The sequence below is a fragment of the Sprattus sprattus genome, assembly GCF_963457725.1.
Source record: "Sprattus sprattus genome assembly, chromosome: 10".
Lineage (NCBI taxonomy): Eukaryota > Metazoa > Chordata > Actinopteri > Clupeiformes > Clupeidae > Sprattus > Sprattus sprattus.
In genome coordinates, this window is record NC_137908.1 from 16,133,693 (window position 1) to 16,159,427 (window position 25,735).

General features: G+C 39.7%; 1 protein-coding gene across 1 annotated transcript; it reads left to right on the forward strand.

Moving 5' to 3' along the window:
* Positions 1 to 10,003: 10,003 nt before the first annotated feature.
* Positions 10,004 to 20,628, forward strand: vamp3 (vesicle-associated membrane protein 3 (cellubrevin)). The gene is made up of 5 exons (XM_080846241.1): positions 10,004 to 10,125; positions 15,064 to 15,157; positions 17,623 to 17,781; positions 18,631 to 18,682; positions 19,451 to 20,628. Coding segments are annotated over exons 1-5 (324 nt in total). The 5' UTR covers positions 10,004 to 10,123; the 3' UTR covers positions 19,468 to 20,628.
* The last annotated feature ends 5,107 nt before the right edge of the window (positions 20,629 to 25,735 follow it).

A 25,735-nucleotide genomic window follows, 5' to 3' on the forward strand; every position in this document is an offset into this window, starting at 1 on the left:
GGGAAGGATCACATAACATTGCCTTGACTTCTTAAAGACTTTCCAAAAGGTCCCTACTTAAGCTCTCACTGGAGATGAAATATCCATATTTTTGACTACTGATCGGCCTCTGTACATAAAGAATTGATGTGAGGATGCATGGAAAGCCAGAACCTTTATCTGAAAAGGATTGTATTTAAGAAAATATATTATTTTATTCACAAAATGGGGTAATAACATGATAAGAGACAAAAACAAAAATATATTGTATAGTTTTGTTCGAACGCCCAAGAGGTATGGTTGTACTGTTTGTACATAATGTAAATATATGATGCAAAGACAGAGCCATGTGCATGAGTCCTGACAGACACAAAATATGTTTAAAAAAATGACATTAGTGACTATAATCTGTAAAATGAACTCCAATGATTTCACTGCAACATGTTCTTTCCTTTTTTTCTTTCTTCGAGGAGCATTAACTGAAGCATGCCATTTCTGCAGAATAAGGAAAAAGGAAACAATTTAGAATTAGGGGAAGGCAAATTAATCCTACCAGAAGTGATTTGTTTCCTTGTTTATCTGTTTTGAGCTACCACCTATATTGAACCATTTTTATTTGCCAATGGTGCCCAGCAATGTGAATACTCTATAGATAAACAGGAGATTATTTAATCTTTATGCTCAATAACAAATTATCACAACAATACATGACTTTAAATAACGTTACCTCATCCTGATGCCTCATTTTTCACCATCATGTTGAAAGATCTTAATGATTTACCTAAGAAAGACAGCACTCAAGTTTCTCCCCACTGTTAGAGCAATCAGTCAACACATATGACCTCCCTGTCCCACAGTTAATGCTGAACAAGGAAGATGTCGCTCTGAGCATCTTAAACTAGTGTTACATTGTGCAACTCAAAGGTGAGAAAAATGGGGCGCTGTAATATGTTTTGGTGCTAGAATAGCACCATTAGGGGTCCATTAGGGAGAAATCACTGCTGAATATGAGGACTGTCTATTAGGGAGAAATCTGACAACAGAAGCCAAGATGAAATCATCACTGAGCAGAATGTAGTGAAAATGCACCGCAAAATTAAAGAAACTTAAGGTTTGATTTCATTCACTTGATATGAATGTCTGTCCCCAATAAACTGGTTTTATTTCCAGGATTTTTTTTGTATTCAATCATATATATTGATTTATCCTCAAACCCCTTTCCTGCAACCATTACAAGGCAGTGGTCTATCACTTTTGTGAGGAATACATTAAAAATGGGCTTGATGTAGCTTGGCATGTCACAGGCACAGGGGATTGGACTGCAGTCAATTCCGATTGGATAGGAAAGGATTTTAGGGCTCTGTGTTGAAGCCTTCCACATGAGCCAGAACTAGAGCATACAATATAGAGCAGTAGTTTGCCTGCAGAGTATGATAACTCTACGGTGATGACAACTGGAATGAGAGAAGCTAGAATTAAGAGTTCCTGAGCGTCAGGGCTGATTAAATCTTCATTAAATCTCTTATTCATTTGGTGCTTTTTATTTGTCTGGATTGCATTTCTCACATTGGTCTCCTGCTAAAAGTTTAGGTTATAAGTGTCTTATTGGTTTGCTCTGCATTTTGTTTTCAACATATGTTACTGTGACTTGTTTATGTAGAAAGTGCCTAATACTAAAGGACAAGCCAACTTCAGGATCTTACATATTTGTCTGTAGTGGGGTCAGTTTCCTCTTAAGTGTATATGGCCATTAGCCCGGTGTGACCAGACCCACGTTTACTTTGTGAATAGATAGGGTCTGGCCACGCCCCAGTGGGGATCGTTTTCAGTCCTTGCATCCTAATGGGCATAGACAAGTTAATTTTGAAACCATTGGATCAGCCTTTAACCAATCGGCATTGACCACTGTGGGATTGCTATACTTCCTACTTCGTCACTAATGGTGCAAGCTTATATATTTAGCCTTTTCCCAAACCCTGTTGGCAGTTGATAAACATTACCTTTGCCCTTGATTAATACATTTACACATTCTTCTTGCTTCAGTTCTTCGATGTTTGTTAGCATAGCTTCAACTGTTTGTATTGCTTTGTGTAGCTCTAGCACTGCCGCCAATGTTGTAAGTACTTTTCAAACAAACTCTTTAGTTCAACGTCATCACACTTAGCCACCCCCACTGGTCACTGATTAGAGGCAGAATGGCCCAGCGATCAATCTGGCAAACAGATTCCAAACTATAATCACAGCGAAAACTGAGCTGTGAGCAATAAGCGGGCGAAGCCAGGCTATTTGGCGATATACAGGCCTAGCAGAGGGAAATGTTAGACACCATTGGGATGAAAATAAATTAGATCTGCTTTTTCAGCCCACAGCTTGATTTATTTCTCTCAAAAGCCTTCTGTCTGAATAGACTTTTCTCTCTTAGATACAGATTGCTGCCAGTTTGCCAAGTGCCCATAATCCTCGTTTCACTCATGGCACTGCCCTCAAGTCATGTGGATTATGGAGTCACTTGTATTTCTAGAGATTCAATCCCATTTCCATTAATCGTATCACTGATTCCAGGAGGCCTGAAATCTTTCTGAAAGAGTCTCTGACTGCAACACTTTGCACCAAACATATCTCATTTTCCCACAAAACCACTCAGGCTTCTCATAGACCTGAGCGAGAGTATGAGCTTGATGTCATGGAAGAGAGATTTATGTTTGCTGTGACAGCGCTGAAATCAGGAGGGCTTGAAAATTATTTTCCTGATTTGGCTCACAGCCATTTCACTCCCACCCAGCTACCTGGGGTTCAGTGTTATTCCAATTCTGCAACATGCATGCGTACCTTCAGGATTTCTCTGGAAATCGGCCTACACACACACATACAAATCCACATGACCACTGAGACACATTCACATCAGGGTTGCTGCTTTCTCGGCCACATACAATAGCTCAAGCTATAGGTCACTCTGTACAGGGCTCCCTTAGAGATATGGGCAAGCTTGTGTCTTATATTTCACTCAGGGTTTAAGAGGGAGCAGGGTGAAGCCTTGAGGAGTACACTGGGGAGTGCAGGGCTGAGTTCAGTCACTTTCTCCCAGACATCAGGGGACGGGGAAAACTGGGCACTGGGATCACTGGGTGTGGGTGGGCAGGGATTGGGAGTGAGATCAACAACCTCATATCACCCAGAAACTTTGATTTTTTTATCACAAATATCAAAGTTGATTGACATAAGTGGCAGGAGCTGCAGATATTGACAACAGTAGTAAGGAAGTAGTGAAGCACTGCCAAATCAGCACAGGGATGACAATGCTCAGAGGTAAACCACAGTATTTATTGAATAGATAGATAGATACAAAACTCTTTGGTGTAGTGTTCTCCATTTATGGTATACATTGTTTTCCAACTTCATTCTTCTGTCTCAGCTGGCCGAACACGACACTAGCAGTGCCAAGTTCATTCGTTCAGTTCCCAGGGAACACTGATGTATGTACTGATAAATGTATGCATTCATTGCACTCTAAGTCACTTTGGGTAAAGGCATCCTCTAAATCACTGAACTGTAAATTTGAAACGTAGGGTGTAATGAAGGGTAGCAAGCATTTTTACCAGACTATCCTAATTTTTACCCTTGTTTATCCCAAAATGATGTGACACAATTAGAAATTCAATCCTAGCCGTTTCTAAAAACACATCTAAAGTCTATTATCAACTCAAGTGATATATATGGCCATTGATTGTTTTTCTCTGCATATGAACTGACCTCCTCATTCAGATGATCAAGCAGATTATGACTATGTCTGTTCCATGTAGCTGGACATGTCATAGTCTACTGACCTAGAGACCTAGTCACTATACTGTTTTACTAGAGCTGAATAAATGGGGCAGTCATACTCTAATAGGCAACTGAATAAGGCAAAACTCATTTGAAAGGATAGTGAAGTTCTGTTCTTTCTGTTCTGACTCCTGCCCAACTGAACCTCAGAGAAAAAAAAGGAATACAAGCTGGGATGAAAAACACCCTCAAAAGCTCTTCACATACATACAAAGCAATAAACACTCCCTGTCACTGAAGAGGTGATCTTTGGGTCTAAGGAGCTGTGAGAGATAAACGGTTTTGGTGAAGAATGCAGAAAAATAAATGTAAGAATACACTAAGTTCACTTCTTCTTATGCAATTACCACATCAGCAAAGCCAGGTGTTAAGTGGTATATGGAAATGATTTCATATAACCTGACCCTAAATGCACGTTTTCCTCATTTTAAAATGAAAAGAAAAATAAAGCTAAGCTACTGACCCTGCTCTTTTAGAAGGCATTGGGCAATCAAAACTCTGCATGCAAAGCTAGTATTAGACCTATGTTTTCCCCATTTATTTTTTCTCAAGTGTCCTCTCTCCTCTCATGACCGGCTTTCTCCCCTCCCACTGAGTTTTCATGTTAGGTTTCCCTTGACTGTCTCTCTCTGTCCCTCTTGTGGATTTAATTTCGTTTTTTGTAACTTTGCATGTAAGAGCATCACTGAATCGTTGGATATGTTTAAAAGAAAAAAAAAAGGAAATATTCAGCTGCTGAAGCCATGCAAAACATTTTGAATTGCCCTTAAAATATGGAAAATGTTTTCTGAATGCTTTATATAATTTCTGCTGTAAAATAAAGTCTTAAAAATAAGAAGATGGTTATTTTGCTGTGTCTGATGATTTTACATATGAGGGCATTTGCAACATTATGTGCTTTGGAAGTTCTGAGCCAGTCTCTTCCATACGTTTAAAAAAAAAAAGGAATTGTTTGTGAATCAGGGAGTCATGCAGGACAATGCCAGGTCTTGATCACCTGGGAAGTTAATTACAAGGGAGTGATGATTCACTTTTTAGCGATAAATCCAATGCTTAGATTTATTTTATCTGAAATGGAATGTTTAATTGGAATGTCAATTTAGGCAACCACTAGGCTACGCACACCTTCCTCTTAACACCTTTTTGAAAGTCATAGAATCATGCTTTGCTCTCTTTCCTGCCAAGAAGCAGCACCAGAACCACTCAATACTCAGTGAGTCACACACTTAAGGGTCCCATAATAAACTACCGGTACCTACCTTTCACCATAGGCAGACAAGAGTGACATCTGGTGGACGACTCTACTTACGGGACCAGAACAATGTCTAAAGCCATTAAATAAGTGATCGTCATTTCCTCAGCCTGTCTAACAGCACAGCCCTTGACTTACTGTGTCTTGTTATTACTGTTCCCTGGCCTAAACCATGTTATTCATTTTCAACTTACACCTTTTTTTTTCTCGAGTGTCTGACCATGTACAGTATTTGCATACGACCTAGATTTCCCTCACGTTCTTAGTCCATGCCCTTTAAGTCACATTTATTCACTTGGCAGACGCTGCATCCACAAGGTTCACAGACCAGGGTGCCCTTATCTATATTCTATTAAATGTGAGCCCCTGGGGACAGGCTACTCTTTAGGATTTCTGTCGAAAACGACGAGCCGCGTCATTTGTTGTCTTCTTTTGATGACTGAGTTTCACTTGTGACGCTGACATCTAGCAACAATGGCAGAAATGTGCCAGTGTTGAGTCTACACCATCCGGGACACCCGCAGGATTTTTGTTCACAATCAAGATGGGCTCTGGTTGTGTCATGCACAACCTACAAATGGCAGAAGCTTATTTTCAATTAATGTAAGAAACCACTTATGATGTAAACAGGAGTGAATGAGAGCACCTAGAGCACTGAATAGTGTAACAAAGACAACACTGCAAAACAAGCCATGTTTGAAAACAAATCGGTTGATTGGAAAATTATCTTATTATAGGTTTCATATAGAAACTTATCAACTTGTAGGCAACAGTAAATTGTCAGCGGGTGGGCAAGGAACTTAAACGTCATCGTCACTACAGGTGAGTATGTGCTTTGACTGCCATGCAATCGAGCCTGAATTAACTTTTCCCTCTACTACTTTCCCCTGAGACCCCCCTATGTGTGTGTGTGTCGTGTGTGGCTCCCCTTGGATCCTGTGAGACCCCCACCTAACAGGAAGTTTCTTGGAATGTGCCTGTGCCGTGACTTTAGTGCTGACTTTAACATCAGTGAATCATGTCCAAGTCTAGTTACTGCTTCCCTCCTAGTCTGCCTTTCCTAAAGTGAGACTTTAGTGATGAGTTAATCCATGTTCATCTAAACATAAAACATATCCCACAGTTGGTAAATACGTAAATTGTTTGTAGATCTACATTCATTAGGCCATTGCATAAGAAACTAGAAAATGCATTTCCTGAAGGAAATACCAGTGCATGAAATGCAAAAGTTAGGAAAGGAAGAAGAAAAGAAAGAAGAGTGAAAGAAGGAAAGAAGAAATGAAAGAAGAGTGGAAGAAGGAAAGAAGAAAGGAAAGAAGAGTGAAGAAAGGAGAGAAGAGAGGATGAAGGAAAGAAGAGTGAAAGAAGGAAAGAAGAAAAGAAAAAAGACTGAAGAAAGGAAAGAAGAGTGGAAGAAGAAAAGAAAGAAGAGTGAAAGAAGGAAATAAGAAAGGAGAGTGAAGAAAGGGAAAAAAAGTGAAAGAAGGAAAGAAGAGTGGAAGAAGGAAAGAACAGTGAACAAGGGTGAAAGAGAAAAAGAGAGTGAAAAAAAGGAGATACAAATGGAGTGAAGAAGAGAGATTGAGTGTGAGAGAAAGTAGACTGAGAGGGATAGAGAGAAAGATGGAGAGATGGAGAAAAAAAAAGTAGAGAATGAAAGGTGTCTTAATGTTCCTAGTTACAGTTAAATTGAGAGGGACAGAGAAGAGGTTCCTTTGATTTGGCGCAGGTGTCAGTGAAGCACAGGTGCAAGCCAGTTTAAAGACCCTATTATGATGTCATAATGGCCCAATGTAAGTCAATGGGAAAATTTAGATTCGTTTTTATTTAATATCTTAAAAAGTATAAAGTTTAGAAAAGTGAAAAATACATAGCATAAGTGTCCTTTACAAGACCTACGCGACAAAGTTTGAATGAAGTTTCTACGTTAAGCGGTTCGGGCTGAATTAATCGCAGAAAAAGGTGAGAAGAAGAAGAAGAAGAAGAAGCCTAGGAATAACAATACAGGGCATTTCATGCACTGTAATAAAAAAAAGCTAACCTTATGGCAACAAAAATACAAATATGTGTGTCAATACGTAAATAGTTCGTTTGTTAACTACCTGCTCACCTTTTCTATTCATTTGACCTCTTTCAGAATTGCATATTATGCAAATGAGTTGATTACGTCATTTAGCTACTTCTAGCTATTTTTGGGAGAGCTAACAGCTACTTCCCTTAGAGGAGTTGGCAACACTGCGTGTTAATGTCATTGTAGCTACCGACCTGATGAGAACAACACGTTGTCCTGTGTCTTTCTTTTAAAAAGCACTATTTATCTCTACTCCTCAGGTATGCGTGTAGATATCTTGATTTAGGCTGACATTTACCACGTCATTGGAGTAGAAGGAGGTGTTTTGTGTTTGTATTGGCAGTTACTGTAATAGTTATTTTCAAATGTAGAAATACTGCTAATCACGTTAGATATCCTCCTGCTAGCACGGAGGAAAGCGTGGTCCATCACTATTGTTGCATTTGTAAGATAGGAGTATTTGTGGTTTGACTGTACTTATTGTAAGTTTATATGCGAAGAAGGACTATTGAGTTCCAAAACTGTACCTTAATAGGACATTGGTGCAAAACCAGTAAGTTAGGGAGAGTTGAAGAAGTTGGTCGGACTGTATGTTGTAGAGGAAAAGCTGCCCTTGAACATGGTTGACTCGCCCTCGTTTCGTGCCATAATAAACAAGATCCCTTCTACCGTTAATGCGCGGTAGACACACGTATGATGTTATTGGTGCAGAAATAGAAAAACATTCACTCTTCATAAGGACTACTCAACAAAGTAGACATGACTAATAATGGATCCAACTTTGTCAAGGCGTTTAAAGTTTATCAGCCTGTCACATAGTCTGATGATGAGGAGGGAGTCTACCCCCACAGAAGATGATGATGTCTCGTTTTTAGATGTGTCAGAAATCCTCTCAGCTGAGAATGAAAGTGATGGTCAGCTGCCTCTTCCCCCGCACCACAGGTGTGCTTTACACACCATCAACCTCATTTCTACAAATTATGTGGAGACATTTTTAACTTCCAATGCAGAGAGCACGGCTGTGTATAGGAGCAGCACAGCAAAATGCACAGCTCTTTGGACCAAATCAAGTAGATCTACCCTTGCATCAGAAACAGTGCATTCAAGTCAGCAAAAGAAAGCTCTTGGTACCAACATCCACAAGGTGGAATTCCTTTTTTGATGCTGTAAAGAGAATTGCAGATATCACCATGAGTGAGCTGAATACTCTGTGCATCAAGCTGGGAGTTAGGTGCTTCAAAGACAAAGAGTACCAGTTCCTGCATGAGTACTGCACCGCCATGAAGCCTCTGACTGCAGCACTGGACATTTTGCAAGGCGACTGTACTTATGGGACTTTACTACCCGCACTTGAAGTTCTGATGCAAAAGACCCTGGCTGTGAAAGATGCCCTCTCCAGGATTACTGCAGGCCTTCCAGATGCCAAAGTGCAAGTATACTCCATCTTTTACGCTAGTTAAAATGTCTTGTCTACTTTTGAACATGGAACATAATATTAATCGCAAAAGAAGAAAACAACTAATACAAATCTCTCAGTAAGTAACCTTAAACAAAATTAAATCCATAATATTGATCCCATATTAGACGTGGCTTGCAAGTAATTAAATGACATAATAAATTGTAGGTCTAATTGTATGAATTATATTTTTCAGGCTATCCAGACACGTTTTGCCGGTGTGCTGTGGGCCCTCACTAAGACCGAGAACCATGGACGGATTAAGAAACCATGGGCCCCTTGGCCTGGACATGTTAAAGTCCCCCTTGACTTGACTTTGGTGAACAAGATACATATTACCCAGCAATCATCATTGCATATCTGTATATGACAAAAATAACAACTTAAATAGGCAATTATTAATTAAATATAATCGTCTTTTTTATAGTTTGTGTACGATAAGCATATATATGTGTTATAGATTGCTAATGACGATTTCCCCCTAAAAATTATGAAAACCATGACAGAGCCAGGTTTGCCATTTTGAGGGAATATAAAACATTAGGTATCTCAGCTGACATAGCCAAAAAAAAAATCATCCTTGATCACTGTCGCATTAAACTAGCAACACTTTGATATATCCACATGTTCGAAATTTTTTTAGAAAACTGGGCCTGCTTTGCCTACTCACCTTCGGCACTGGCTGTTGTTGAACGTGCCACAACTTTTTCACAACCACTGAACCACCTACCAAATTAAGCATCAGATGGCTTTTGCTTAGGATGGTGGACAGAAGCGCCCCCACCTGGACACCGGACATGCATAGCTGACAGCTGCTTGCTTCTGACTTCTTTGGGTGTGGCGTCATATGCCAGCTAGAAGGTCTGGGATGGCTAGCTATGTCACACACCGAGCAAACATATTTTAATGCTTGGCTCGCTAATGTTTGTTGATAGACAAAGTATTATGGTGGGTGAATTCAGAATGAATTTGCTGTAAACTGTAGTCGAGACTGCATGGCTTCTGCCATTGTTTCTTGATGCTAGGAAGGGTCCATGATTATAGATGTCATTTGTAACTGAGATCAGCAGTGATTACATCCAGGTGGGGGCGCTTCTGTCCACCATCCTAAGCGAAAGCCATCTGATGGTTAATTTGGCAGGTGGTTCAGTTGTTTATGTCCACTTATGCAGTTTACTTTAAACGTTTCATCAAGATGAAGTATAAAAGTGCAGGGTCCAGAATGCTTATTACATTATAACTCTGGATTATCACTGCAATACTTAGACATGGCATGCAAACTTTATCCTATGACTTATCATTGCCATTATATTCTCCATAACTATGGTAGTAGCCTGAGTTTAGCATATGCCCTTTACTTTGAGATACATTTGCTAACAAAATATTGTCACTGGCCCTTTAAATTTGCAACATTACGGTCAGGAAAAGAAGGAGTAGCTTCTAGCTAGCAAACGTCACTTTGAAAAGACTCATACAGCTTTTACTGTTGTGCTGTTTTACTGGAGCTTTTTTGACCACCCAACGGCGGAAGTACAACATAATCATGTAAGTGATCTCACTATAAATTGGTAATATCATAAAATGCTAGCTTTATCTGACGTTGTAGTAAACACAATTGAACCGCCCTGTCGTTTTTTAGCTAGCCAAACTGGGAGAGTTTTTTGGGGATGCCATGATAGCAACGGATAAGAACTTTGAGTCGGCCAAGCAACAAGTTGTCGCTAACTTGCTCGGCATCATTTTAGTCGTCAGCTTTCATTTAAAGCAACTCGTTTGATAACGCCACACATTTTTAATTTTGAGAAAAAACAAGCCAAACACCCTTAGTTTTTGTGAAGTCGACTGCTTCAAATGTTATTTGGAACTGTGTATGCGTGCAACCTAGCTAACTAGTATTAGCTATTAGGCTAATACTCGAACTTTTACGCCACCTCGACTGGTTAACGTTGATTGTAGTGGCTTAGGTTAGTTTACTCCCTAAACCATAGATATATATCATTATATATATATCTAAGGCCTAAACATTGGCTTCTTAGTTAGCTATAATACTATTCTGTCGAACAACCTGGCTGGCTGGATGTTAAGCAAAGTTTAAAGTTAGCTAACTTTAGCCCAAACCTCACCTAATTTTTTACGTGTTTACTAGTCGGCTATCCTCTTTATTGTTGTGACGCTATCAATTTGACGAATCTTAACTGTAGCTGAGGGTGCTTTTATTACACCAATGTGAATTTGGTGTGTTTTGTTTCCCTCTTGTGCAGTAACATAACGCAAATCGCGTTGTCAAATAACTAACAGCAGTTCGACGCTCCCTAGAAAAATGCTAAGGGACATGACATACTGAATTTTATAATAAGCTACTAGTATACTGATGCCGGTGTTGTATTATTGCTGGCAAACAAGAAGGTAAATAAACTTGCAATTCACGATGTTGCAAAACGTTCCATAGAACTGGGTGGTCCATCCCAACGTTTGGAGATCAGTTATTTCATTGTATGCAGAATGTTCCATTGATTTGAATGGGCCACCCCCACTTTGAGGTCTGATTTGTGCTTTATAATGACCGGTGCCTAAAGTTAATGTGCGCTGCCATTGGCAAGTTACTGTATAATATGCGCGATTGAGGTATTTAAGTTTATTCTTTGTGCTATTGGTTGGGGACTTGCCACGCCGTCCAATCCTGTCACATGCCTCCGCTGCGCGTCAGGCTCCTCTACATCCTGTCCGGATTTTATTTTTTTAATAATGACTGGTGGACCATATACTATCCCTTACTTAACATTAAAGGGACTGCTGCATCATGACAGGACATAACAGATTGGTTACCAGGACGCTTTAGTCCATGAGGAATAGATTAAAATAATATAGACAATATTTATGAGGAGACAACTAGGGGTGTCTTCATTAGATCAATTTGTAAATATGATGGCATTTGTATCAAGTCACAAGTTACATGGGAAATGCTTCACTGCAAAGTATTTTGTATCACAAAAGTAGTTTAAATACTATAGATATTTTTCCCATATTATTTTTTAAATATTTGAGTTTAAAACATGGGGCTGCAGTGAATTAAGTTGTGCATTTGGTCTTTTCAAATGGAAACTATGTAGGCCTACATGGGTGATCTGATCACAAGTAACTAACCCAGACTATCTTCGTTGACCTGAATGGACTTGTCAAAATCACTGGGCCGCCCACATTCACGAGGCACTTGGCATATGCTTTAGTTAGGCATGTAGCCGGGTGGGGTCCTCCATCTAACACATCATGTGATCACTTTCCTTTACGGTTTCCTTTTTCCTCAGGAGAGCAGTTTAAGCAAAATGGCAGTAAGCCACTATCCCACAGAACACATTGTCAATCTAACTCAATACCCCAGAGCTCAGCCAAGCACACCATGTTTTATATTAGTGGGTTCCTTGAAAAAAGTTATATGTTTTGGGCTACCAACTGAACATTGTTTGAATTTAGTTGGCAATGAATCAGCCTTTTCAGTGTGTTAAGACTTTTTGCTACTACAGTTGAAGATGTTAATGGTGGCCTGCCACAAGTATAGATGAATTGAACAAGGTACAGAGTGCATGATATTTAAAAGGTTTGCTATAATGTCTGTGTTCGACATAGCCTTTGTGTCTGAGCACACCACAGAAATCAGTGCCATGAGCCAGGCAACGGACCTGAGAACGCAGTGTAGGACCGTGGGTTTTATTTATTTATTAGGATACTGTCTTACATGGCAGGAACATAAGTCGGGCAGTCACAAATGGAGAAATAATTTTACTATTAAAGCATTTAAAACACATTTGTTTAGCATTTTGAGACTATAAGGGCCACAGAAATGGCCAGTTTACTGTTGCTAGCCAGGTCGTCATGAAGCTAAAGGCTATTTCTTACATAGGCTCAGCATTAAGTAACAGCCTGCAACAAACAAGATTATTACCACAATGGCACTACGAGATAATCAAATTCCATATCATTTATTTGGCAGCATCAGCTAAATGTGATTTGGGCGCACAGACCTTCCCCAGCTAGGTTAAGTACTTCTCCTTTTACATGTTGCTATCAAACAAACCCAGAGAGGGTTTAGCTGCGGATGTTTCTGATAAATTAGGTCAGCCTTGTAGCAATAGAACAATTTGATTGGCTGGTCGCCATTATGTGTTTGATAGAGAACAAAATGTGATTGGATAAATAAAATATCCCCTGTCCTCCATTTCCTCAGGTGGTTACAGAGGTTTGTGTGTGTGTGTCTGTGTGTCTCTCTGTGTGTGTGTGTACTGTGTGTGTGTGTGTCTGTCTGTAAGAGCAAAAGTTACCATTGCAAGAAATCTGGTGCTTTTACAAACTAAATTAGTCTTGAAATGACCCATTGTTGTATCGTAATCTGCCTTAAAAAAAGATCCCTGTGAAGACCCAAAGTATCCTGTGCAAGTCTACGTTTTCTTATGGAGGGATGGAACAAGCTTTTAGCAAGTGGTTGTGGAATTTTGAGCCTGCTCTTGCAGTTGCGCGTTTGTTTGATTAAATGCTTGAATAGCTCAAGAATCAGCATAAACAATCTGGGCAGTCTTCACACACTCAACTCTGACGGGTTCAGGTCTGATGTCTGAGGCCTATGGCTTTTGCAATCAGGGCTAAGGCTGTCTGTGATTGCAGATGTTCTGTGGGCATGCTTCCTTTACCATGCATTTCAGACATTTGGCCCCTGGATGGCAGGAGTGAGACATTTTGGTCCCTGCTGTGTCAACAGGCAAATGCATGGCTCACTTTTTAGATAACTGACAAGCAATCCATATGTTTTGGACTCACTGTGGTAAGCATGGATGTGGGTGTTAAGAGGCAGCAGAGACGTGTTTAAGCACCTCAGCTGAAGGTGTCAACAACTGATTCTTGGTTGCCATTGAAATAGCTTCCTGTGTATGTGTGCCAGCCCAACCCGTCAGCACTGTGCACTGTGTATGAGCAAACTGAATCGTTGCCAGTGAAGTTGAAGACGTGCCAGCACACCTCAGCACATGGCGACATGCAGCGTTTGCAGGCGCTCACTCATTGTAACATGCTTTGACTCCTATCCCAGTTGGGTACTGCACTGACATACGAAGGGTGTGGATTGGAAAACCCCTGCTGGAGAGCTAGATAGATTCCAGACACCGCCCATGAGATGTAAACTTTCAATAGTGGAGCTCACGTACAGACAGTGGGACTAAAGCGTTGTCTTAGGCTTCGCTGTGGTGTGATTATTATTATGATGTCCAATTTGAAATAATCAGAGGTGAGTAGGCTTGGAATGAAAATGATTATGATCACCAGCCTATAGTTTGAAATGCAGTTAAATGCAGAATCCGGTTTAATTGCAGCAAGGAAATCTACAGGCAAGAGTGGGTTACAAAGTTATAGGAATAAAATATAAAAATAAAAATAAACAAGATAAGTAAAACACTGAGCAGCTGGCCCTAGTATGCGCTTTTTTTTTTAAGTTATGAATGCCTGGCAACCTGCCAATGTTGTCTAAAGGAGAAATGTAGGTATTTGGTTTATGGAATAAATGTCAGAACAGTTCCAAGGTTAAACTGACACTTACTTACTGAACTTACCACATATAGAGTAAAGACTTGGGAACAATCATCAACGTGACTAGGCAGAGCTGCACCAACTATAGCCAATCTAGGTCTAGGCAACAAAAGTAATTTGTGATGTCATTACTTTCTCTCTGGATGGTCCCATGTTGTCTTATGTAATCTTCAGCAAAGAAGTGAATTTTCGCCATTATTTGATCCTTTCATTTTGAGAAAAACTCACAGGAAGTTGTTGACTGGAATGATAGTTGGTGCTCAGATGCTCCCATTTTTAAAACCTTTGTACCTTCTCCTTTCGTAGGCCTCGTCATATAAGTACATTAGACAGTCATACAGGGAGAACTCAAAGCTGCTGTATAATGCTGCTTGTTAAGTACTTAAAGGCTATGTAAGATCAAGTCGTTTTGCCTTTTTCCAGGTATATGAGAGTTTATCTAGCATTGTAGCCTGACCCATCTTATAACTGTTCATGACTTGACTGCACTTGACAACAGGGATTGGAGACAAAAACATTTTTAACCATGTCTTAGCAGTAAGTGTTAAGTGCGTAATCTTAATGCGCTGACACAACTTGCAGATTGTTTTTCAATAGAATTGTTAATATAAAGTTTTGCCGAAGACTACATATACCCTTGGTGATTGTCAAGTCAAACATGTTGTGACCTGCAAAAGAAAAAAATAAATTGTTAGTGTCACAAATCCTTAACTACAGTTGAAAAGGTATTTTAGAATTATACCAATTTTGGAGTGTTGATTTCTAAAGAGAATCATAAGCTTTTAATAATAAAAGCATTTAACTTTGTTTCTCTTAGCGCAAGCATAAGCTATACTTCTCTTGATGTGTCTAAACACAAATCTGCTGAGGCGGAAGTGATGCGGCTCTAAAGGTGTTTTTGTGTGTGTCCAGGTCCGCTCCAGCACCAGCTCCAGAGGGATATGGCTCTTCAGGCGCTGCCGGCGGCACCCGCAAGCTCCAGCAGACACAGGCCCAGGTGGATGAGGTGAGTCCCTAGATCACACAAACACACAGTATATACAGGCCCAGGTGGACGAGGTAAATTCCTAGATCACACAAACACACAGTATACACAGGTCGGCTGCCTACAAGTAGACAGCCTTAAACACGCTCACAGGGTAAGTCCCCATCCCCATTTTTCCTTGCGTTGTGCTTTGCTCGCAACAGATACATGACACCATCACTGCTCAGGTACTCTTCTCATTATCTCTAGACTTGTTCACAAAAGGATAGGGTTTCTAATTTGGATATAGGAAGGATCTGTTTTTATATATTCTTTAGAATTCTTTATTTATTTATTTTAACATGAATCAGCAAACAGACTGCCAGGGTTTCTCAGGCAGTATTAAAATAATATGTTGGTAAGCTGTAACATTCAAGTCTAAAATAATATGTGTAGGTAGGTAAATATATATATATATATATATGTATTTTTTTATTCCACACATATCACAAAGTATCAATGGATGCATTTGTCCAAAGTATGTAACTATGTCTGTATATTATGTTGTCATGAATGTAATGAAACAGTAATATTGACGGGAAGCTTTTTAATTTGAATCATGAAGTTTAAGTTTGTGGACTCTCGTGCAAAGTGAAAGAGAACAAACCTTGAAGTACATTTTCCAAGCTCCTCAGTATGTTTTAGACAGTATAGTACAATGTGATCAGAAGGCAGGCCCTCATAAGAGCGTTTTTGCGCTGATATCCCAAGGTTGTGAGGCCCTCTGATGAATGCCAGAAGTAGGGATGCACAATATTATTAGCACAACGTCTGGATTGGCTGAAAAAAAGAAGTTCATTGTCGGCATCTAAAAATATGAACATTTCTGCCAATGAGCTGGACTGTTAAAGTCTCAGGGATTTCACAAACCTGTTCAAGAGGATGAGATTTGTATTTCTTTTTTTTTTTTTTCATTTGAAAATGTTGAACTAAATAAATGTGGCATATTTTACATCGTCCAAGTTGAAATGATTACCTAATTTCTCATGACTGAATGTCAATTGTTAGAGGATTGCATTTGGGGAAGAATCAGAGGAAATGTTTTATTTTGTATCTACAAAAGGTATCACAATAAGAGTAGTAGACACATTCTAGTACAGACTAGACTTGGTGTTCTCTTCAATGAAAGACAAAATGTAAATTAAGTCTCATTTCTCCTTCCTGTGAGCCTTTACTGCCTCGCCTCTCTTTGTGTAAGACTTGCTCAGCGTATTGGTTGGGAGTTATGAAAAGTAGGTGGTTATCTTGGGATAAATTGGGGCCTCGCCTTAACCCTCCCTGTGTGCGCCAGTAGGACGTCAGCTCCGCCGTGAGCTCATAGGCTCCTGCCTCTTATGTAAGCCATCTCCGTGGTTATGTAAGTCAGGCATAGGGACAGTGCATGTGGCCGTCTCCCCCATGCATCTGCAAGGGGGGCGGGACTAGGGTGCTGCAACAGGGTTTGTGGATCACTGGAACATGTGGGTTATTTGGGTGACTATGCTGTCTGGTTTTCGGTCTCTTGTTATGTAATAATGGATTCCATGGAGTCGTGATTATTCTGGTTTCCTAATGCAAGTTAAGCCTGATCTCCTAAATGGCAACCTTTTAAAAGTAAATTTATGTCACAATTTTACCTTTTAAAATAACAGTTTCAAAATAATTTGGGTTTTACAATGACTTTGCCACTGCCACAGCAAGCTCAGTGTGCCTGATATTGCATGTAACTTTGCGGTACAGGGCGCAAAAGCTCTCACTCAGTCACTTTCACAATTTTTTTTCTCTTCTCTTTTGTCATATTATTCTTTGTCAAGAGTTTGCTTCTCTTCCTTAGCTGTAATAATTGTGAATCGCCATGGGTTTGTCTAGCATTTGTAATACTGAATGATGCTGAAGCCTACCTTACCAGTGTGGCAAGATGGCTGAATATACACCATTTCCTTAAGATATTTCGGCCTGTATATTCAGCTAAATTAAAAACTTTAAATCAGTTAAATCAATGAATAAAGAATGTAATGATAGATAGGCAGCAATTATTTCTTCTGTTTAGATGTGTGATATTAAGCATCCCTCTTTCTACCGCTTTTACAGTATACACCTAAAACATACATTGTTTATTTTGCCAGTGAATGCTAAACTTTAAAATTGTGTAGCCTATAAACATAAATGACAATGATGAGTGATTATCTTGGTGTCTTTGTGAATGAACTATAGGACAGGAGTGTACGAAGGTGCGTTTACTTAGTAGTGAATTCTAAAGTATGGCCCATATCCTCTCCTAGTTACGCACTCTTTCATTTCCTTTTCCATTCCTTTATTTATTTATTTTTTTGCTGAATTGATTTCTCTGATGTAACCAGTGTATGGTTGAGGTCACAGTACACCTGGAGCAGGAAACGGAGAGATTTGTGTGCGTCATTTTTCAAATTCTCTCTCTCCCTCCCTCTCTCTTTGTCTCTGTCTCTCAGGTGGTGGGCATCATGCGGGTGAATGTGGACAAGGTCCTGGAGCGAGACCAGAAGCTGTCTGAACTGGATGACCGAGCAGATGCCCTCCAGGCCGGGGCCGCTCAGTTTGAGACTAACGCTGCCAAGCTGAAGAGGAAGTTCTGGTGGAAGAACTGCAAGGCAAGGGAGAGGGAGGGGAAGCAAACTGTCATCCACTGACACTGTGTTAAAAATATAGACTCAGTGATGTTCATGTTGGCACGTGGTGTCTGTCGTGATATATGCTGCATCTCAGTTTGTTAATGCAGTACTGATAATGGTTCACACTGCGGTTTCTCATGGGTAAAGTTCATTCAGAAGTGCGCTGATGTGAGCATGTTGTATAGTCTTAGATATGTCTAGGCAAGGGTATATATATATTTTTTTATTTATTTAAAAAAAAAAAATTCAGCTGACCATTTTCATACGTTTTGGTGTATTATAGTCCATTGTAACTTTACCATAAGACTGCATAGACTGTAACATTAGTCTTTTGGGGCCAGTGTGAGGACAACTTCTTTGATATTAAATTCCATAGAACTCTGCTGCAAAACATGACTGACTTTTATTAGGTCTAGAAATATCCAAAATTTGCCATGCTGTTCATTTAAACCAGCTGCCCAGGCATACCCATAAACAATATTTTACAACGTAGGCTTATGCCTGACCCTGCAAGGCTATTCTCACACAAAGTCTCTGTTTTGTGAGATGAACCCCCTAGCAGCACATCTGCAGACATCAAACCACATCATTTACCTGTCTGTCAGCCTGGCTAGTCCTCCCTTACAGAGCGATAGAATCTGAATGAAAAAAGACGATTGAAGATTTGGGTTTTTCAGACGATGAATATACTCCCCTAATTCTGTTGAAGGAGGGTTCCTTTTACCCTACCAATAGAATTATACATATAAGCCTGAACTTAATGTCCTCATGTGACATTAAATGTTGTAATATGCCATACAATTACAAAAACAATTTGTCTGTTTACAGATGTGGGCCATTTTGATAGCTGTGATCGTCATCATACTGGTCATCATTATCGGTAAGTTGTTTTTTATTTATTTTTTCTCAATTTATTATACGGCTCTTCAGAATGTTCCAAAAAGTACCGTTGATTTGAATGGGCCATCCCTACGTCATACCCATACATTAATTCCTGCTAACAGACCTCTGCGAAAGATAATCACCGCTGTCATTGGCAACGGGTTTTGTACTTCTAATTCAAATCTTTCATATCATTCCGCCAGAAGTCCAGTCATTTTAACGCAACAGTAGAGAGTAATTTGAAGTCAGCAAGTAATGGGTTGCTATGCAACACCTGAAACTTCAAAGTTCTATTTACTTGAAGAACTATTTATTTCTAAACGGGACACATGAAACGGCACCTAAATCATTAAAAAGAGATATGTTGGAGGAATGTCTTCTATCGTTTTTGGCAAGTACCCGTATAATAAGCAGGATAATGTATTGTCCGTCGGTCATTCTACAAAAATAATTCCCTTCGGTACAAAACAACACCCTCCGCTGCGCGTCGGGGTGTTGTTCGCCCCGTCGGGAATTATTTTTGTAGAATGACCTCCGGACAATACATTATCCCTTACTTATTGTGTTGGGATGATGGCATACAGGCTTACTTGTATGATGTTTGTCTGTTTTAATGGCGTATGATTATGAAATCAAGAGTGTGTGACGTGTAGTCTGGAATAGACAAAGTGAAAACTGTGTCTATTTGTATGTGTGTCTATGTATGTGTAAGAGAGAGGTATGCAGAATGTTTATAAAATGTGAACACGGTCTGCTTCCTCCTCAGTCTGGTCTCAGTCCTAAAAGACTTGAGAAAGAACCGCTTGACAGAACGCCACAGAGGACTCCGGTGCGGAGCCAAGTGTGACCAGAATGACAGGGAGGTCAACAGTCCCCCAACTAAACTTTAAATAACCTGCTGAGTTTCCAAGGGTATTTTGTAAACTATCCTAAATAGATTTTTTTTTTCTATGTATCATTTTAATAATTATGATATGAATGTTGCCAAGCAGGTGAATTGCCTTTTTCTCTCTCTTTGGTCTGTATTGCTTATTTATATACTGCTTTTGTAGTTTCACATGGACACTCCTTTCACATGTGGGGCCTGCACAGGGCCCGGCCTGTTTAAGAGGTTTCGGAACAATGAAGAGTGCCTTTGTGTTGGCCTCCAACATGCCTTTTTTACCTACAGTATCACAGCGGGAAGTTAGGTGGGTCATTCAGAATTGTGCTCAAGGACCATAAACAAAACAAAATGATGTTTAAAGCCAAGGGATGTCCAAGGGCTCCCCTGTTCTGCCTTAAGTCCCCTAAAAGCCAAGTCCAACCTGCACGTGCCATAATTCACCACCAGTGCCTATCAGGAGTCTGAATCCCAATTACACAGACAATATACTCAGCCTTATCTAATACACTACCGCCCCGCACACACACACACACACACACACACACACACAGACCTGACTCCCCACATCACATACTGTAGCCTCACTGCCATGTAAAAATCAGCCTTTCTGCACAAGCCATCAGTGCCTGTGATGGCCTTTTCTGCCCCAAGAATAATGCTCTTCCACATGGCCCACTGGCAGATGCAGGGTTCTGCTGCAACATCTGTTTGGTCTCCAGGTGTAGTTTATCAGCAATAGCTTTACATGTTATTTTAATTCAAATGACTTGACAGTTTCACATGTTACCACGGTGTGCTGTTTGGCACTCACATCAAAACTGTTTTTAGCTTTGCTTAAGGAAGTCACTCAATTTGCTGTGGTGCTGTGTGGATTTTAAGAATTGGCCAAATTTCAGTGTACATCTCAGCATTTCATTATTTTTTTTTGTACATGCCTATGTTCATCACCTTGGAATGTGTGTAAATTGTAAAGAAGTGCAATTCTATTGTATATCCTAAAATCCCTTCTCCTGGTGTTGCCATTGTCAGCTAAATAAAATCAAATTTAACGACTGCTACCTCTGGGTCTGTAGTTATTCATGTGTTTTAAGAGGTACTCTCTTGTAATGAAATGTATTGTTTTAGTCATGAGCAAACCACAGATCTGTGGGCAGGATGCCAGCAGCTTCACCCTCAACCTCATTTTGCCAAGCAAGTTAGCTCTGTAAACCCCCATAATTACAGTGCATGAAATGCCCTGTATTGTTATTCCTAGGCTTCTTCTTCTTCTTCTTCTTCTTCTTATTCTTGTTACCTTTTTCTGCGATTAATTCAGCTCGAACCGCTTAACGTAGAAACTTCATTCAAACTGTGTCGCGTAGGTCTTGTAAAGGACACTTATGCTATGTATTTTTCACTTTTCTAAACTTTATACTTTTTAAGTTATTAAAGAAAAAACGAATCTAAATGTTCCCATTGACTTACATTGGGCCAATATGACATCATAATAGGGTAATTAAACTGGCTTGCACCTCTCCATTCAACTGCATAACTAGGAATATTAATAGACACCTTCCATACTCTACTTTTTTCTCTCTCTCCTTCTTTCTCTCTTTTGCACGTGCTTGAGATCGTGCCCACAGACATATACATGCATCATATATAATGTATATGATATGATAAACGTTGCTAGACGCTCAGTTCTTGTGCTCCCTCTCATTCACGTTGAAATACTGAAAGCGAAAGTGAAACTTAGAAACTGGAACGCAACTGTTTGGGACAGAACGCGCTAATTCAGTGAACAAATATTTTCATATTACTTTTCCACCCGTTGTTAGTCATGTAATCCATTCATATCGATGTGAATCAATCAATACTAATACAACTTTAACTGTGGTGTGTTTTTGTTTCATTTCACAACGTATTTACTGTATAATCAACGGTTTTGTTTCATTTCACAACGTATTTACTGTATAATCAACGGTAGCAGATGTAAACATTCCGCATTTGATTTGAACTGATCTAGTTTTGTCACTTCCATGTGCTTTGAGATAGAGCAGTTAATCCCCCATGGAGACCCCATGGAGAGAATCGGATAGGACCGGAGTGCTGCCATCATGTGCCCGCACTGACTCTCACTCTACTTTCTCTCACACTCCATCTCTCTGCTTCACTCTTTTTTTCTCCTTCTTTCAATATTTTCACTCTCTCTTTACTGTCTTTATTCAGAGCCACTCTTGTTCACTCTTCTTTCCTTACTTTGTTTCTTCCTTTCTTCTTTCCTTCTTCCACTCTTCTTTCCTTTCTTCTTCCACTCTTCTTACCTATTTCTTTTTTCTTCTTTCCTTCTTTCACTCTTCTTTCCTTTCTTCTTTCCTTCTTCCACTCTAATTTCCTTTCTTCACTCTTCTTCCCTTCTTCCACTCTTCTTTCTTTCTTCCACTCTTCTTTCCTTTCTTCACTCTTCTTTCCTTTCTTATTTCCTTCTTCCACTCTTCTTTCCTTCTTTTACTGTTCTTTCCTTCCTTCCTTCTTTCACTTTTCTTTTCTTTTATTCGTTCTTTCTTAACTTTTGCATTTCATGCACTGGTATTTCCTTCAGGAAATGCATTTTCTAGTTGTTATGTGGAATTACTTATGATGTCCTCCCAACTTCACAGAACCTCAGTCAGTGGATGGGTAAAGATGGAAGCTCTTAAACATATCGTTTGGGTGTAAAACTGGCTGACCCAGGGTGGCAACACATGGAAATATAGTCAGGTTTTATAATAATTTGCGTGTTTGAGAATAAACAAGTTGAAGGTAACTTGTCGGTTATTGACATTGGCAGTAGAATTTATTTTGTGCAAAAGGGGCTAAAAAGTGGACACCAGGCACGTACAAAACAGTGCTGGCAAATTGGGATTGGAAATTGTTGGCTAATATCAGAAGATAACGTCAAGTTCCACAGTGTGACTGCTGTGAGACCAGACATGGTGAGGGCATTGTTTACTTTATTGAGTTAACGATTCCCTCTGAAGATGTGATTGAGGAATTCTTTGAAAAGAAGAAGCTGAAGTATATGGAACTAGTGGAAGCAAAGACATTTATCTGAGGCTGCTGAAAATGTGGTTGAGGCTGAGGTTCTCTGAGACCACTTCGGGTCTTGAAATAACCCAAACCCAAACACAGAGATATGTGAAATCTGGTGGAGGTGTATCTGTTGTCTCTGGTCTGTGCCATGTGTCCTAACCCATAATGAGTATGGAGGGAGTGAGACTTGGACGTCAGACACCACTGTTGAGCCTTCTGGAGGTGTCATGGGCCTGTTTCAACGAAACACTGATGAAGGAAGGTGCCTGCTTTATAACCCCAGAGAAATGCTCACAGAGGTGGCTTTGATGATGTATCCTGCTGCTCAGGTTCTATGGTTAAGTAGACATGTTGTGTTTAGTAGTAATGGGCTACACACAGAGCATATTGTACTGAAGGAGGGTCTGTACAGGTCCCAGGTACAATATGTGACGCATTACAATTTTTTTTAAGGCACTGAAAGGGTTGAAAATAGCTCAACAATGGAACACATGGACATTGGCAAATGCTGTTGTAAAAGGTGACCAGACGGTGCATCTGTATGTCATGAAATGGACAGCCAACTTCCTCCAGCCCCCACCTGTCAGTGAGTCTAATTACAGTGCATGAAATGCCCTGTATTGTTATTCCTAGGCTTCTTCTTCTTCTTCTTCTTCTTCTTCTTCTTCTTCTTCTTCTTCTTCTTCTTCTTCTTCTCACCTTTTTCTGCGATGAATTCAGCCCGAACCGCTTAACGTAGAAACTTCATTCAAACTTTGTCCCGTAGGTCTTGTAAAGGACACTTATGCTATGTATTTTTCACTTTTCTAAACTTTATACTTTTTAAGATATTAAATAAAAACGAATCTACATTTTCCCATTGACTTACATTGGGCCATTATGACATCATAATAGGGTCTTTAAACTGGCTTGCACCTGTGCTTCACTGACACCTGCGCCAAATCAAAGGAACCTCTTCTCTGTCCCTCTCAATTTAACTGTAACTAGGAACATTAAGACCAGTGTTGGGAGTAACGCGTTACTAAGTAACTCGTTACTGTAACTCCACTACTTTTAGCGGTAACGAGCAGGTAACTAAGTATTCTTTTAAATCAAGTAACGCAGTTACAGTTACTGACATTTAAATGAGTTCGTTACCCGCGTTACTACGCACAAGGCTGTACACACACAACTGTTTCTCCCATTTTCCAGGACCGCTAACACACACACACACACACACACACACATTGCACTTGCATACAATCACGCACGCACACACGGATATACAACCGCAATTATCTCCCGAGCCACGGCCGCTAACTCGTGTTAATTGCACTTACACAATCGCGCATGCATATGGAAAGAAGGCTAGGACACCGATCGTAGTTTCCAACATTTATTGTTGAAAAACAGAAAAAAAAACGCGAGAAAACGCGTGTAATGAATTACCAACTGTTTACGTAGTTCGTGTCCTTATCTTGTCTGTCGGTGCAACGGGGAAAGAAGCGCCACCAGGTCCAGTGGGAACTTATATACAGTTCCTACGTTAATCAGGGTGGGGATTCCCTGTTGCGGCTATGGGACAAGATAAATGGTTTGGCCAACCGCATTTGAGTACAATGTCGTATTTTACATGCCAGCGAGTAGGATGTATTAGAAAGATATTATTCTAATTATATATTTAGCATATGTGAATACTATGTGGGTGTTTCAGGGTATTTGGTTAACTGAACCACTAATTGATTATTTTGTATCCACCTACTTTTTATATGGTGTTAATACTGTAGCCTACACCAATCACTTTAACTTCATTGGGCCTAATGTAGTAAAAAAAAAAACACTGTTAAATGACTAAGACAGTTATTTTGTATTAAGTTAAGTGTTAAAAGGGACTTTTGTACTACTGCTTGATTTGAAGGCATGTTGCCCTGTTGTTCAAAATAAATAGGTTAAAAAATGTGTTTATTGTGTTTGACTGTTCAGTACTGTTCATATTCATTACATTAAACGCAGATATAAAAGTAACTTAAAAGTTACTTTCCCTAGTAACTAATTACTTTTGATATACAGTAACTGGGAAGTAATTCAATTACCTTTGAAAGAAGTAACTAGTAACTGTAACTAAGTACTCATTTTCAGTAACTTGCCCAACACTGATTAAGACACCTTCCATTCTCTACTTTTTTTCTCTCCATCTCTCCATCTTTCTCTCTATCCCTCTCAGTTTACTTTCTCTCACACTCAATCTCTCTTCTTCACTCCATTTTTATCTCCTTTTTTCAATATTTTCACTCTCTTTTTCTCTCACTCTTGTTCACTCTTCTTTCCTTCTTCCACTCTTCTTTCCTTCTTCCACTCTTCTTTCCTTCTTTCACTCTCCTTTCTTATTTCCTTCTTTCACTCTTCTTTCCTTTCTTCTTTCCTTCGTCAACTATTATTTCCTTCTTTCACTCTTCTTTCCTTTCTTCACTCTTCTTTCTTTTCTTCTTTCCTTCTTTCACTCTTCTTTCCTTCATCCTCTCTTCTCTCCTTTCTTCACTCTTCTTTCCTTTTTTCTTTTCTTCTTCCACTCTTCTTTCCTTTCTTCACTCTTCTTTCTTTTCTTCTTTCCTTCTTTCACTCTTCTTTCCTTCATCCTCTCTTCTCTCCTTTCTTCACTCTTCTTTCCTTTCTTCTTTCCTTCTTCCACTCTTCTTTCCTTTCTTCTTTCCTTCTTTCACTCTTCTTTCTTTTCTTCTTCCTTTCCTAACTTTTGCATTTCATGCACTGGTATTTCCTTCAGGAAATGCATTTTCTAGTTTGAGTTTGCTAGTTGTTGACTGTTGCATGTTATTTTTATTGTATGTGATGTGCCATGAAAGGAGCCATTAAATACAATTTATTATTGATGCCATGCCTTGCCATTTTTGGAAATGACACGCCCTCCACGACGTCAGAACTTGGCACCTCTGGTATGATAGGAAAATTCGAGTTTCCTGCTAGTAATTACGACTTTGTATGTGCTCGGAACTCGTAATTACGGTAAGTAAAAGCCGTACTCGTAGGTCCCGTGCTCTTTCTTTAAATAAATAAATCAGAATTTAAAAATGATAATCCGAAGCAATATTGGCCTTCCGGTTGGTCAGTTTGCCGGTC